We start from the raw sequence: 17524 nt of genomic DNA, 5'->3' as shown, positions 1-17524 counted from the left end.
TTCTAGGCGCTTCAGTCCAGAACCGCATGACTGCTACTGTCGCTGGTTCGAATCCTGCCTTGGGCATGGATGTGTGTGGTGTCCTTAGGTTAGTTAGGTTTAAGTAGTTCTAAGTTCTAGGGGACTGATGACCTCAGATGTTAAGTCCCATAGTGCTCAGAGCCATTTGAACCATAACACATGTATTAGTAATTAATCTGTTGGCAACAAGCCATTACAATCCTGTTTCTGTGCCTAGTACTATGAAGTTCTACCTATTGACTAATATCTGTGGTTGTCTGCAAATATTGCACATTTTTACAAGCTTTTGACCATGGCATTATGTTGTTCATTAAAGAAGGAGGCAAACTTACCATTTAGGGAAACTGGAAGTGATTAGCCTAAGGCCCTAAGTGATGCCTGTAGCTAATGATTTCTTTTAAATCAAATGATAACACTGTAAAATGGAATCAGTATACTGGTGCCTATAATCTGCCCAACAACTGAATGTGATTTGCACTTAAATTTACCTCTTACTGCATTGACATACACCCAGAAATGCTAGAAAATCGTATATTCCTTTACGATGGCTGTCATCTGGTATAAATGGACAAGGAATGCAGCAAAAGTGAATGAACTATTTATTCTATAAAAATGATCAAAATTATTATAAAAATGTCATAAATAAATATCATGTGGGAACTTCTCAAATGAACTTGACGTTCTTATGTCAGTGTTTTCATTCTTTAATAACATGTATATAACTCACAATCAAATAAAATTCTAGATTAACTGTGAGTATACACTCAAACCACAAGATTTAAAAATAAATTCTACAAAAACAGGAGCCGTTTTCTAAGTGACAGTTTGTCTTCCCTGTGGTTTCTCTAAATCATTTATTGCAAACATCAAGATGGCACCTTTGAAAAGGATCCTGCCATTTTCTTTCCACATTCTTGTCCAATTCGAGATTATGCTCCATCTCTAATGGGTTCACCCCAGGTATACCATAGATATAAACAACAGTTACATACTATAACTAAAAGGGCAGGAACTGTTTTTTAGGTGGCAATTTGTCATTTTATTGCATAAGCTAAAAAGTTCTCAAAGTGTTAGTAGTTACTGTTCTGGTTTCCAGCTCCACAAAAGTTGAATGCCTGCTGGAGGAAATGGACTTACATGACCATTAGAAATTGCTGCAGTGCTGGGCTCTTGGCATGAGTGCACTACGCTTCTAGCCACACAAATAGGCTGATGAATAGGCTGATATAAATGCGGCCACCCAGCGAACACTCAGTCAGTTCTGTACTTATGTTGATATTGTCAGTTATTATCATCACTGTACTATGGCCTATTCAGTGACAACTTCGCTCGCATTTAGTTTTTCCTTCTGTTCACGATTTGGATTGTCTTTCTCTTTTCTCTTCACCTGCTGATTCCATTGGGATGAAGGTTTCTGCTTTGCACTTCATTGTCTACAGTCGTTGCTTTTGTCTCGTCCTTGTCTGTGCCCTGACCATAGACAGTACCTACTGCAACCTACATCCTCCTGAATCTGCTTAGTGTATTGATCTCTTGGTCTCCCTCTACGATTTTTACCCTCCACGCTGCCCTCCAATGCTAAATTTGTGATCCCTTGATGCCTCAAAACATGTCCTACCAACCGATCCCTTCTTCTAGTCAAGTTGTGCCACAAGCTTCTCTTCTCCCCAATCCTATTCAATACCTCCTCATTAGTTACGTGATCTACCCACCTTATCTTCAGCATTCTTCTGTAGCACCACATTTCGAAAGCTTCTATTCTCTTCTTGTCCAAACTGGTTATCGTCCATGTTTCACTTCCATACATGGCTACACTCCATACAAATACTTTCAGAAACGACTTCCTGACACTTAAATCTATACTCGATGTTAACAAATTTCTCTTCCTCAGAAACGATTTCCTTGCCATTGCCAGTCTACATTTTATATCCTCTCTACTTCGACCATCATCAGTTATTTTACTCCCTAAATAGCAAAACTCCTTTACTACTTTAAGTGTCTCATTTCCTAATCTAATCCCCTCAGCATCACCCGATTTAATTTGACTACATTCCATTATCCTCGTTTTGCTTTTGTTGATGTTCATCTTATATCCTCCTTTCAAGATACTGTCCATTCCGTTCAACTGCTCTTCCAAGTCCTTTGCTGTCTCTGACAGAATTACAATGTCATCGGCGAACCTCAAAGTTTTTACTTCTTCTCCATGAATTTTAATACCTACTCCGAATTTTTCTTTTGTTTCCTTTACTGCTTGCTCAATATACAGATTGAATAACATCGGGGAGAGGCTACAACCCTGTCTCACTCCTTTCCCAACCACTGCTTCCCTTTCATGCCCCTCGACTCTTATAACTGCCATCTGGTTTCTGTACAAATTGTAAATAGCCTTTCGCTCCCTGTATTTTACCCCTGCCACCTTCAGAATTTGGAAGAGAGTATTCCAGTTAACGTTGTCAAAAGCTTTCTCCAAGTCTACAAACGCTAGAAACGTAGGTTTGCCTTTTCTTAATCTTTCTTCTAAGATAAGTCGCAAGGTTAGTATTGCCTCACGTGTTCCGACATTTCTACGGAATCCAAACTGATCTTCCCCGAGGTCCGCTTCTACCAGTTTTTCCATTCGTCTGTAAAGAATTCGTGTTAGTATTTTGCAGCTGTGACTTATTAAACTGATAGTTCGGTAATTTTCACATCTGTCAACACCTGCTTTCTTTGGTATTGGAATTATTATATTCTTCTTGAAGTCTGTGGGTATTTCGCCTGTCTCATACATCTTGCTCACCAGATGGTAGAGTTTTGTCATGACTGGCTCTCCCAAGGCCATCAGTAGTTCTAATGGAATGTTGTCTACTCCCGGGGCCTTGTTTCGACTCAGGTCTTTCAGTGCTCTGTCAAACTCTTCACGCAGTATCTTATCTCCCATTTCATCTTCATCTACATCCTCTTCCATTTCCATTATACTGTCCTCAAGTACATCGCCCTTGTATAAACCCTCTATATACTCCTTCCACCTTTCTGCCTTCCCTTCTTTGCTTAGAACTGGGTTGCCATCTGAGCTCTTGATATTCATACAAGTGGTTCTCTTCTCTCCAAAGGTCTCTTTAATTTTCCTGTAGGCAGTATCTATCTTACCCCTAGTGAGACAAGCCTCTACATCCTTACATTTGTCCTCTAGCCATCCCTGCTTAGCCATTTTGCACTTTCTGTCGATCTCATTTTTGAGACGTTTGTATTCCCTTTCACCTGCTTCATTTACTGCATTTTTATATTTTCTCCTTTCATCAATTAAATTCAATATTTCTTCTGTTACCCAAGGATTTCTATTAGCCCTCGTCTTTTTACCTACTTGATCTTCTGCTGCCTTCACTACTTCATCCCTCAGAGCTACCCATTCTTCTTCTACTGTATTTCTTTCCCCCATTCCTGTCAATTGTTCCCTTATGCTCTCCCTGAAACTCTCTACAACCTCTGGTTCTTTCAGTTTATCCAGGTCCCATCTCCTTAAATTCCCACCTTTTTGCAGTTTCTTCAGTTTCAATCTGCAGTTCATAACCAATAGATTGTGGTCAGAATCCACATCTGCCCCTGGAAATGTCTTACAATTTAAAACCTGGTTCCTAAATCTCTGTCTTACCATTATATAATCTATCTGATACCTATTAGTATCTCCAGGATTCTTCCAGGTATACAACCTTCTTTTATGATTATTGAACCAAGTGTTAGCTATGATTAAGTTATGCTCTGTGCAAAATTCTACAAGGCGGCTTCCTCTTTCATTTCTTCCCCCCAATCCATATTCACCTACTATGTTTCCTTCTCTCCCTTTTCCTACTGACGAATTCCAGTCACCCATGACTATTAAATTTTCGTCTCCCTTCACTACCTGAATAATTTCTTTTATCTCGTCATACATTTCATCAATTTCTTCATCATCTGCAGAGCTAGTTGGCATATAAACTTGTACTACTGTAGTAGGCATGGGCTTTGTGTCTATCTTGGCCACAATAATGCGTTCACTATGCTGTTTGTAGTAGCTAACCCGCACTCCTATTTTTTTATTCATTATTAAACCTACTCCTGCATTACCCCTATTTGATTTTGTATTTATAACCCTGTAATCATCTGACCAAAAGTCTTGTTCCTCCTGCCACCGAACTTCACTAATTCCCACTATATCTAACTTTAACCTATCCATTTCCCTTTTTAAATTTTCTAACCTACCTGCCCGATTAAGAGATCTGACATTCCACGCTCCGATCCGTAGAATGCCAGTTTTCTTTCTCCTGATAACGACATCCTCTTGAGTAGTCCCCGCCCGGAGATCCGAATGGGGGACTATTTTTCCTCCGGAATATTTTACCCAAGAGGACGCCATCATCATTTAATCATACAGTAAAGCTGCATGTCCTCGGGAAAAATTACGGCTGTAGTTTCCCCTTGCTTTCAGCCGTTCGCAGTACCCGCACAGCAAGGCCGTTTTGGTTAATGTTACAAGGCCAGATCAGTCAATCATCCAGACTGTTGCCCCTGCAACTACTGAAAAGGCTGCTGCCCCTCTTCAGGAACCACATGTTTGTCTGGCCTCTCAACAGATACCCCTCCGTTGTGGTTGCACCTACGGTACGGCCATCTGTATCGCTGAGGCACGCAAGCCTCCCCACCAACGGCAAGGTCCATGGTTCATGGATTTATTTCTAAATCCAACTATATTTCATGAAACAGATGGGAGTCTCATAATATATCATTTTCTGACCATTATGATCAAGTGGCAGAAATTAAATTTACAAAAAATCAGGTTTAAACTCAGAAGGGAAAAGTAAGATTTCACAGCATTGTAAATACTGCCTCAGATACACTATTCAAGGAGAATTTACTTAATGAAAAATGGGAAGAAGTTTACCAAGGACACACAGTAGACGAAAAATTTATTTCTCTCCTAGAAGTTTTCTTACATTAATATGAATCCAGTTTTTCTTCACAATGGCATGGGCACAATTATACTGGCAGGTGAGAGAAAGGGAAGCTAACATCTGAGATTAAAATGTGTGCTAGGAGGAAAGTGCTTAATTTATAGCAGGTGAATAACTTTAATCAAGACTTACAAATTCACTACAATATGTCATGTAAAAATCTTCACTGCGTCAACAAAAAGGAAAAAAAAAAAATGTACTACACACAAAAATTCCTGATTCCAATAACAAAGTAAGGACAGTATGGATCATTATTGGACATGAAACAAAGAAACCTGATGAAGCAAATGCTACTCAACTTCCTGAAGCCAGTAGCTGTGAGACAGATGATATTAAATTCAATTTATGGGCCACTAAATTCCTAAAAGTAGCTAAAAACACAGGGATATAAATATTCCATTAAAGGCAGGTTTATTAAATTTACTTAAAAAGTCATTGCATACTCTGCCATCAGTCACCAGTTTTGCTAAATCGCCTGTTAAAAGCCTACAAATATCATTAGGTCACTACAGTAGCAACTCTTGTGACTATGGATGCCATTATACAGTATACCAATCTAATGCAGAGTTGGTAGCCGCCAGCCCTCCCCTGAGTTACCTTTGTAACGAGCCTATAAGTAAAGGTATATTTCATGAAAGACTGAAATAAGAAGCAGTACCATCCATTTATAGAACTGGATGTATGCTAATGACCTCTTAATTACAGACACACTTCCGTCATTCCATGTTCTCTGAGTTTTTGGCTTTCGTAAAAGCTTCTCTATGGATAAGAATTTATAATATCACAAAATCACTGCAATTAGAAGTAAATGAAACAAAGATGTTGACATTTTCTGTGATATTGCTAACATTTTTGATCATGTAGACCGTAAAATTCTACTATGGAAAACAAACTGGTATGGCAGTAAATGCATTCCGTCTGCAAGGACAGAGGTGCATGTTAGCAACAGATAATAGGTGATCACATTAGAAATGATAGAATAGGAATAAAACTAAATTCAGAGTGGGATAACCTTAAATGTGGTATTCCACAAGCTTACATCCTCGATTTCCTCTTCGTCTTGGCCTGCATAAACGATTTACTCTGACTATTGGAGACATCTTCAAAAACTATAAAATGTTCTCTAATGACAGAAATAGCCAAATACACCCATACCAGACACAGAAAGGAGAATAATGAAACAAGATTACAACTGCATGGTTCACATCTAGGACCATAACCATTAATTTCACAAAAACTCATGTTATGGAGATCCAGACAAATTATATTCACTTACAGATACCAGAAGTAGAGATCAGTGGGCATACACTGGATGGTGCCCCATGTGTGAATTTCCTAAGCAACTTCATCACCCTGTGGATAAGTTAACCAAAAGGCCTCCTTCTGCCTACTTTGCACATAAAAAAGGTACCTTATTGTGTTGACCTACTGGCAACACTGCTAATATAGTCTTACCATTATATGTATGTAGCTTATATGTGACTGTCTCCCAAGTCTCATCTTTCAGAGATGGGCAGGAATTAATTTTTGGTCATTTTTATGTTTAATTTGTGCATTTTGTTGCTTGATGTGTCATATCTTTTCAATGGAACATAAATTGTTTATCCAATTACAATTTTTTTCTGTGCCATAGTGTATTTATGCACTATTCCATACGCAACTATTATGCTTCGTCTGTGTACTTTATAAGTTGAGAAATCAGTGAAAATATTTCTGTTTATATAAGATCGACATGAAAAGAACAGTCATATTGAGTAATTTTCAATAATAATTTTGGACTTTGTTTTTTGTTCTATTGAAAAAGCAATCTGTGAGGGTCGTGGCTATGCTCGAGGAGAAGTGGGGATTGCAGCAATTGATGTTCGACATCCTCATCTGGTCCTCTGTCAAATAAGTGACAGTCAGAGTTATGTCAGTACACTTACAAAAGTGAATATATTCAATCCTGTTGAAGTAAGTTTTGCCCTAGCTATGTACAAAATTTGTATAAATAATATTTTATTTATTTTTGAAATATGGTGTAATGAAACTGTGATAATTCAGACATTTATTACATGATTAGTGTTTCTGAATTGTGCAACAGCTGTAGTGGTCACTGGTTTTATATCAAAGGGGTCACTAAAAATGTAGTTCCTTTGAAGGTTTTAATATCATATGATGTGTAGAAATACTGAATAACTTGGCATATGTAAGAAGTACATAATAATACTGAATAACATATCACATGTTACAAAGTATTGGAGCAAAATGCATTTTTGATTTTACAGCATACTTTATGATCAGAAGATGGCACTCTGTGAAAATCTGAACTGTAATAAAAACTATTTTCATCCAGTGTGATGAAAAATCAGTCGTTTTGACTAGAAGCTATTCCCCACAACAACATCTGGAACACGTCATACTATTTTTCATTTGTATCAAAATTGATTTCAGTTGTGAAAATTGTTAAATTATAACTACAAAGAATGGCTTGCCAATAATTACTGTCAGGAAGTTAAATTTCAAGCACTGTCAACAGGAACACTTAAAAGCAGAAAAAGTTTGTCTTAGATTTCAGAAATTTTATGTTCCTTTCTCATAGAGAAAACAGGGATTTGTTGGGAGGGTTGTAAAGGGAGGCTGAGAGGGAAGTTGAGAGGGACCAATCTGTTGTGAGTACAGAAAGAGACAAAGAAGAAGGGAAAGTCATCAGAGACAGCAGAAGATCAAAGATAGTACATTGACAAGCACAGTACCAGTGAGGGTGGAGTAAAGAGAAAGAGAAATAAAAAATCGTATTCATAATCTAATTAAGAACCAGGAGGAAAGCAGAAGAAGTGTGTGGGAAAACTAAAAGGGAGACATAAAGAAACTTGTAGATAAAATAGAAATTCAATAAATAATAATATTCTTTATTCATAAAAAAAGATTTTGGGTTCTTAATGGGGGTTAAGCCCTTGATAGTACTAGGATGCATGGATATATAGGGGACTACTGTCCCATCTATGGTGTTCAAGGAAACTAGTATTCAGCGGGAAGATCCAAACAGTATGTATGGGGTTTAGTGTTTACTCAGGTGTCTTGAATCATGCTGTAGAGCAAATAGATACTGGGTGGCCACAATATGAACAGTTCTTCTGTGTTCATTCACAAGTTCTGCCAGTTTACTTACAGTCATATCACTATAAAAAAAAGACATGCAGTGAAAACGTTTGTTACTAAATAACATGTATGGCTTCAAATGTTGCTCTGCCTTTGATGTTGTAAGATTTAGCATTGGTGGAACTGGAGTAAGTGGTAATTGGTGGATGCAAGAAACAAGTTTTACAGTGGGAATGACGTGAAAGTTGGAACTGTGGGGTAGGGATAAAGGTACTGGGAGGTAATATGGTTTTACACAAATGTTACAGAGGTTAGATGGGTTACTGTTGATGTGAGAATATTGTCAGAGAGAGATGATCTTATTTCAGGGCTAGACTTGTGAAAGTCTTATTCTTGTTGGTGTACCATAATGAAACATTTGAGGCCTAGGTGGCACTGTGTAAGAAAGGGGGTGCTGCTGAGTTTTTGAAAGTGGGAGCTGTGTTTCTTAGAAAGTAAGTAGAGGAGATTATTTGGGCAACTTGTTTGTGGGTAAGATTTGTAGTAATAGGGGAAGATTTGAAGCTTTCAGCTATGTAGTGGAAAACTACATGAAGCCAAACTGGGCTGTTGTTAAAAGGCTATTCTCAGAAAGATGGTACAATGTTGTATTGTAAGCTATCATCTCAAAAATATTTGAGAATGTGAGAAGAAGAAAAATGAGTCTACAATTAGAGGTCACTTGTGTATCTCTATTTTCTTTATAAATACTTGTTACTGTTACATTTCAGTCTTTCAGAAAATACATCTTGACTCATCGACTACAGATCAAAGGTTGTTTAGCTGTGGAATATGATAGTATGGCTCTCTTTTCAATCACCACATCATTGTTGAGACTGAGATAAGTGGTAATGGAATAGAAAGTTAATTACAATCACTCAACAGAGGAAAAGCATCTGGATCTGATGGTGTACCTGTAATTGTGTATAGATTATGCAAAGAAACTTGCTTACCATTGAAACACTTCTCCTTGCAGTATATACTAATGACTGACACAAAATTTTTGGTCGTAAGTTGTAGTTTCCTCAAGTAATTAAATAAGGTTATTGCAATTTCTCCCACAAGTCCAACTCATCAATCACAATGTAGGAGATGGGCAAGGGCAGCCTGTAGGGGCAAAGTACAGTGGAGACTGTGTGTGTGCCCTGAGAGCGATTGGTGGTTGTGAAGGCCCTACAGGAACCCTGAAAAATGATGGCCAATTGGGTTCTGGTGAAGTTACAATAGGTCCAGCAAGCCAGTAATGGATAACCCTATTGCTTTCATGAATGGAACAAGCTGTGGAAAGGATAGCCCAAGAACCTGCGGTGAACATGGATTATTGACAGAGAAGGCTGAGGGAGATATTCATTGACAGAGAAGGTTGAGGGAGATGGTGGATATGATGGAAAGGGGGAAATTGGATTTGTTTGGGTTGGCAGAAACAAGGTGGAAAGGAGAAGGAAGGAGGGAATTGAGAATAGGCTGTCAATTATATTTGAGGGGATTACTGATGGAAGGAGAAATGGAATGGGAGTAGTAATGACAGATGAGTTAAAAGAAGATGTGAAGAGAATAAGTGACAGGATGATGAAAATAAAAATATCACTGAAGAGACATACAATGGAGATATTACAAGTGTATGCCCCACACAGAGGCAGAAAAACAAGAATTTTAAGTAGGAATACAGACACAGATGGAGGAAAGAATGATTATAATAACAAGCACGTTGGAAGAGAAAGACAAGGCTATGAAGTGTGATTGTATCAGAGGGTTGGGGCAATCAAAATGAGGAAGGTAAAAGACTTTTAGATTTCTGCCAAAGGAATGTTCTTGTTTCCAGAAAAAGGAGAGCCACAAGATTACCTGTCACATTAATAATTTCAGTAGAAAGTTGTAGCTGACTATTCAGCATGATTTAGAAATGAATGGGAACATAACAGGTCTCAAGGTAATACCATCAGAGGCCTTAGATAACAACTATCAACTGCTGATCATGAATGTTAATGGGGCTAAAGAAAGGGACAGAAAACCAGGATAGGTTTGTAAGGATATAGAAGCTGAAGGAAGAAGAGAGTAGGGATGATTGCCTCAGAATATCGAAGAAAAAATATCCGAATGGTAGAGGCATTGGATAGATTTGGGAGGGGGGGGGGGAGGAGGAGTAATGTTCTGTCAACATCAATGTCATTAGAGGTGGGTAGATTTATGAGGACATTAGCTAGTGTGGCAGAAATAGCATGTGGTAAAACAAGCAACAAAAAGAGATGAAAGGAAACAACATGGTGGAAGGATAGACTGTGGTGAAAGGAAACACCATGGTGGAATTAATAAATGAAAGATATGGTGCAGAAGAAGAATAGATTCTTTAGTGCATGCTTCCTGAAAAGAACAGTAGAGACAAGAGAAGAGTACCAGACAAGAAAGGCAGAGGCAAAAAGGAGTGGTGGCAGAGGACAGAAGAAGGTGGGTGGATGGATGTGTGGAGTAGCATGATGGAGGAAGCTAGTGCAGGTTCAAAAAGGTGCTATATGAGATGGTTAAAAGTTAGAGATGGAATTATATGACAGACTATGTTCAAACAGTGAATAAAAGTGGCCAAGAGCTAGAAAATAAAGAACAACTCAAGATCATGTGGTGAGAATATTTTGAAGAACTCTTGACTCCATACAGACACCTGTGGGAGGAGGAAGAAGAGGAACTGCAAACAGAAAAAGATTTATCATTGAGAGAAACTGAAGATGCATTGAGGAAGATGAAAGGAGTGAAGGCATCAGGTTTGGATGAGCCGAGTTTAGAGCTGGTGAGAATAGCAGGAGAGGTGGGAATACAATGGTTCTATTGAATGATGAAAACTGTGTGAACAGACAAGAGGATTTTAGAAGACTGAAGACGGGAATAATGGTCCCAATCCTCAAGAAAACTGAAAAGAGTGCAAAAGTTATCACAGAATCACACTGATGGGCCATTGTGCAGAGATCTTTGAGAATGTTTTGTAAGAATGAATTTGGGCAAAAATAAAAGGAAGGACATGAGAACAAGAACATGAGTTCAGAGAGGGAAGGCATGCAATAGATCTGATTTTCACTCTAAGACATGTGAAATTATTACTAACAAAACTTATAATTTTTTAGGGTGTACTCATCCATTTGCTTTATATCTGCTGCTGCCACAAGCTCATGTTGTCGACTGTAACATGGTTTTTACACCATGAATGATCAATACAAACATTATGTTTCAGAATCTTTATTCTAAATCATGTCACAATTATACTGACATGCTTACAACACTGACGTACATCTTTCTTAAGCAATTACATGCTTCTTGCAAAATATCTTCTAAGACACTGCCCTATCATGCCAACATGGCTGCCTCTTTATATATAAATCCGAACAAACCTCATTATTGTTATAAAGGGTTTTTCTAATAAAATTACAATTAAAACTGTTCCCTTAAAATTAATGACATATTTCAACAGTTGCACTGGCTCTAATAGAGCAAATGCATTTATTGATTTTTAAGTATTTAACATTTTAGGAGTGTGTGAATACTCAAATATGAAATATTAACAATACTTTTACTATTTTTATAAAATGCAAAAGATACATGGTTTGGAAAATGTTCTTACCAACGTATAAGTTTCAAAGTTTCCCATTGAATATGGCAAAATAGGTCTTTTATTTATTATTGACAAAACACCTACAGAACTACCCACGTTTACATGCCACTTACAACATTTTCGCTAATTACATTTTAATTTTCTAATCAATTTTGATTTTCACAGTTGGTTTTTCATTTAAATACCTCAGACCTTATTTAGATACTGTTTTAACACAAATCCATATCAGTTTCAAAGAAATGACTTTGACCAATGTACTCGATTATTTGTTCCAGATTTCACCTAATTACATTAATCCAAAATATTCCTACCAATTACAGGACCTATACACCTTAACACAACTACAATTCAGTAAACAGTTTTATAGTATCAATTTTGTAAGTATCATCAGTGATTCCTGTTTGTTTCAAATTGGATCAAAAAATATGTGTTTTAAATGGGTTTCAATGGACTGTTACGTCTCATACAGCTACAGGAACACCACTTTGAACATGATGCTTCCTTAACATTGAAAAAGCAATTGATAATGTATGCAGAAACAAGATTTGGAAGACCCTGGAGGATAGAAGAGTAGAAAAGCAGACTGTAAGGAGGATATATGAAATGTACAACAAGAGTGTGAGCTGTGTGAAAGCAGGTGAAGAGAGATTGGATTGGCTGGAACGAAAGAATAGCTTGAGGCAGGGAAATGCATTCTCACCATTGTTCTTCAGTGTGCTGATGTATCAGATAATGATCAGAGTGGCACAGGTAATTGATGAGGGACAGATGAAAACAGTGATGTTTGCAAACAATCTGATGATTTGGGGAAACGAGGAGGATGTGCCTGAGCAGTTGTATGTATGGCAGTAAATAGTAGAAGGATTTGGGATGAAAATGAGCATAAGTATGATGATTACAATCAGGAAGAAGGAAGGAATCGCAACTAGAATAACAGTCTGGGAATAAGTAAGGAAGGTGGAGAGTTTCAAGTATCTGGGAAGTATAATATAGGAGAATGGAAGAAATGACACAGAAATAAATGAGTGGGTGAGACAAGCAGAAGCATTCCAGAAGAGTGTCCAAAGTCTGATATGGAGCAAAGATGTTCCTCAAAACAGCAAAAGGGTTATGCAGAGTGATCAGAAACAGTCTTAAAAGCTTGTAAGGTTTCTGCAGGCTACATTGTGCTGAGCGGTAAGTGTTAAGGAAAAAATTCTATATGTAGCACCATTTCTGAGTTAATGAGCATTGAAATTAGTCAACCAGGTAATAGCTTGCGTAAATTGAAGCAGCCCACCAGATACAATAAGTATCAGTTGTTCTGATAGCGTAACTGATAATATATGAGACTGTTCAGCTTTTGGATTGGGTTTGATCCTTACTACCACCCAAGGTCCAGTTTTTGTGTCACTGCCTTGTTTTGTCAGGAAACCAAACGAAAAACATGTTTGGTGACACTGTCCGGTGAGCCACTCATAGCTGTACATGCAGTGGGCTGATTGGCTAACTTCAATGCTAATTAACTCAGAAACAGTGCAAAATATCAAACTTATTCTCTTAACAATTATTTATCAATGCAACCTACCCTGCAAAATCCTTACAAGTGTTTCGTGCTGTTTCTCACCACCTTGTATGTCTGGCGTACTATATTCCAATCCTGATGTATGTCTCAGTGGTCTGGGTTTTCAGGCTCTTTCTCACCACCTTGTATGTCTGACGTACTATATTCCAATCCTGATGTATGTCGCAGTGGTCTGGGTAATAAAAGAAAGAGAAAGTGAGATTAAATTTTTGAGAAATAATATTGGAGTGTCAAAAATGGAGAGGTTAAGGAATGAAAGGATGAGGGAATTAGTGAAGGAGAAGCCATTACATGACATGATAGAGGAATCTGGGCTTAGATGGTACGGACATAAAACTATTCACTTGTGATAACACATTCACCAAAAAATAAAAATGAATTTTATATAAATTGTCAAGTAAAAAAAAAGCTTTCTTATCATAAATTTTGTGAAAGAAATCCCTTTAACAATAAATACACAAATATGTAAGTTTTCATCAAAAACTTAATTGACTTCAGTAATAATAACTGCCATACCAAATCGTTATCATTCTATACAAATAGATATGCTTCAGTACATGCAGAATGCTATAAATGTTAAGTTTGATTATATAATGATCACATTGTTCTGTCATCTTATAAGATTTTGTGAACACACCTTATTCCCAATTCCATTGTACATTGTGAGTCAGGAGAAAGGTATATGCTTTGAGGGGTGACCGTATTACATGTTTTCGCAGCTGTGAATACGTACAACCATCACATTTATAATGGAATGATGACAGTGACAATTTGTGCTGGACCAGGACTCAGACTCAGATTTCCCACTTTACATGAATGGTTGCCTTAACCACATTGACTATCCATGGATGACTCATGGCCAGACCCAAACTTCATATGTCATTATTTATGCGTTACAACCTGCATTTGTACACATTACGTAATTCCCATACAGGGGGAGGACATTTTAAATGAAATTTGCTGTCTGGTATCAGTAGATAAATTCAGTATTGCAGTGCCTGAGTATCGTCAGCCATGGGTGTGATATTATGTCTGTTCTTCAAACATGTATCCATGTCATATGCATCACACTTCGTAACAGCACAAGCACTGCAACCTTGATGATAGTATTACTGATTCTGGACAAAAAACTTAAAGTAGCTATATGCCCTTTTCTGATTGGTTTCCAAGATAAAACACATATAACATAAATTTTGTACATTTTGCATGAATAACTCGGAAAATGCACCCTACAGCAAAAACACATTGCAGTACACAGTTAAGCTACATTAAAGTTTCTACATTATTTATAATAATAATTTGCACGAAGAGTGTGTGAGAATACTGAAAATCTTGTGTGACTGTGCTGTAGCTTAGGTAGCTGTAGTGTAGGTGGCCCAATTTGAGGTAGTTTCTTGAACTGATAGACCACAAATGTCCTGTATCAAATTGGTTGTCTCATTTTCCTATGTACTACTGTGGTACATTGTGAACAGTGACAGTGTTTGAATAATACAGAAAATAAATAACCATGTACATTAAATGTGTTCTATCTTGCAAATCATTTGGAATAGGGTATATGTACACATATGAAGTTTTCCATTCAGATTCACTAATACTATCATCCCTCAAAGCATGTACTTTTCCTGCTGACTTACTTTGTAGAATGATTAGTGTAAACTGAAAATCAAAACCTGATAAAAAATTGATTTGTCCATACAATTAAATCATAATGTTTATTAAAGAGATGTATCATATACTTCAAAAGGTGAATCTCTGTCTGTTACACTCCCCTCCTCAAATTTCGTACATACAATTTATGGATATTCTGGCACAGTATGTCCATGTAACGAGGAGGGGGGGGGGGGACATTTTTACGTGTCAGAATTGTGTAGACGCTGATTTAACTGACTCACCATGAGTCTATATTTGTTACAAGTGTCCCTGTAAACAGTAACTGTCTGTACTGTTTGCCAGACTGTATTACGTTATACGTAACCCACTAAAATTTAATTAATTTTCGTTTTCTTTCTTGTCTCTGGGACCAATCATCCATTTCAATCTCTTTTGCTAGAATCTTGCTTAAATTCCACATCACAGGTATCTTTCCTCATACAAATCATAAATTATAATTAATTTTGAATCAAACCCAGGGCATAAAAGATACAATATTCATCAACAATCAGTAAATATCAGGTAGATAGATAATATACATAATCAGAAATGTCTCTTTATGTTTTGTCATATTGAGAAACATGATAATTGAAAATGTGTTCACAACCTTTAGATATACATCAATAAACGTACAAATGTAAGTGCAGTGTAAATAGAATAAGTTCAATGTCCTTGGTAAGCAATCTATCAGATTCTTTTCCATAATTACTAGTCTAACCTAATCATACAACAGGAAATCCAGGATGGATAATTGCTAGCCTAAACTAGTCATGCAGTGGAAAACCCAGTGGAAAATAACAACAATATGCCAAAGATAAATTTGCTACTCATGACATAGAGGAGGTGTTGAACCACAGACAGGCACAGTGGAAAAAAAAATGCTTGAAATATTCAGCTTCTGGACTAAGTCCTTCATCGTACATAGAAAACTCTCATACATTCATACAAGCACAACTCACACAGATGACAATTGTTGTCTCCGGGCACCTAGGCCCAACTGCAACTGCATCTTAGGTGAACAGGAATCTATCTCAAATGCCTGTGGTAGCATACAGGGATGTGGTGGGGACGGGACAGGGCTGTTAGGTGCAGTGCCAGGAGGCTGTGGTTGGGGGGGGGGGGGGGGGGGGGAGGAGGTGCGTACTGGGGAGGAAAGAAGTACAGAGAAAGGGGGTAGGCAGGTGGAGGTCAGGAACTAGCAAAAGTTGAGGCCAGGGTGTTATGGAGATGAAGGATATGTTGCTGTAAGAGATCCCACCTGTGCAGCTCAGTAAAGCTAATATTGGTGGGAAGAATCCAAATGGCACAGGCTGTGAAGCGGTGTGTCATGTACATCATGTTGGGTGGCATGCTCAGCAACTGGATTGTTAAGCTGTCTCTTGGCCACAGTTTGATGGTGGCCATTCATGCAGACAGACAGCTTGTTAGTTGTCATGGCCACATAAATGTGGCACAGTATTTGCAGCTATGTTGGTAGACCACGCAGCTGCTTTCACAGGTGGTCCTGCCTTTGGCGGGATAGCAGATGCCTCTGACAGGATTGTACTAGGTGGTAGTGAAAGAATTTATATGACAGATCATGTATCTATGTCTATTGCAGGGATATGAGGCACAAGTGAAGGTGTTAGGAGTAGGAGTGGAGTAGGAGGGACAAGGATCTTGTGTAGATTGGTTGGTTGGCAGAATACCATTGTGGGAAGGATATTTCTCATTTCAGAGCATGATGAGAGTTAGTCGAAACCCTGGCAAAGAATATGATTCAATTCGCTCCAGTCATGGGTGGTACTGAGTCATGAGAGGGGTGCTCCTTTGTGGCTGGACAGTGGGTTTCTGTGGGATGCTAACTGACTGAGGGGGCAAGACATGAGACGTCTATTTCTGGACAAGGTTGGGAGAGTAATTTTGGTCAGTGAAGGTCTCAGTGATGAGATCCTTGGCTTAATTAGAAAAGGCCTACTCACCACTACAGATGCAATGACCACGGGTTGTTAGGCTGTATGGAAAGACGTTTTGGAGTGGAATGGGTTGCAGCTATGGAAGTGGAGTTATTGTTGGTGGTTGGTAAGTCTGATGTGGACAGAGGTACTGTTGTAGTCATTTTTGAGATGGAGGTTGACATCAAGTAAGATGGCTTGTTGGATCTCAGGAGGACCATGTGAAGCTAGTGGGGGAGAAGATGTTGATGTTCTGGAGGAATTTGGATAGGGTGTCCTCTCCTTTGGTCCAGATCATGAAGATGATAGCAGTTAATCTGAACCGGATTATGTGTTCAGGATTCTGGGTGGTTAGGATGGATTCCTCTAGGTGGCCCATAAATAGGTTAGTATTGGATTGTTTGTAAGTGATGCCTTCAAAAAAGAAATAACTGAAATGAGGATATAGTTGGTCATGCTGACAAGGAAGGAAGTTGTAGGTTTCAAGACAGTTGGGCACTGTGAAAGAGAATGTTCAATAGTAGCAAGACCATGGGCATTGAAGACAATAGTGTAAAGAGTGTGACACCAACAATGATGAGCAGGGTGGTGCAGGAACAAGAAATGTCAAGTCCAAAGAGGAAGTAGGTGACAGGTAATAATCTGGAGGTGTTGGTCCACAAGAGCA

General features: G+C 38.1%; 1 protein-coding gene across 1 annotated transcript in view; it reads left to right on the top strand.

Moving 5' to 3' along the window:
* LOC126191820 (mutS protein homolog 4-like) overlaps window positions 1-17524 on the top strand; it is a 317523-nt gene that overhangs the window by 9175 nt on the left and 290824 nt on the right. The window contains exon 4 of the mRNA XM_049932555.1: window positions 6793-6941. Within this exon, the coding sequence (XP_049788512.1) occupies window positions 6793-6941 (149 nt within the window). The remainder of the gene's footprint in view (window positions 1-6792; window positions 6942-17524) is intronic.

Source organism: Schistocerca nitens, chromosome 1 (assembly GCF_023898315.1).
Source record: "Schistocerca nitens isolate TAMUIC-IGC-003100 chromosome 1, iqSchNite1.1, whole genome shotgun sequence".
Classification (NCBI taxonomy): Eukaryota; Metazoa; Arthropoda; class Insecta; order Orthoptera; family Acrididae; genus Schistocerca; species Schistocerca nitens.
Note: the sequence above shows the minus strand (reverse complement) of the source record. Positions and strands in the feature narration are given on the sequence as shown.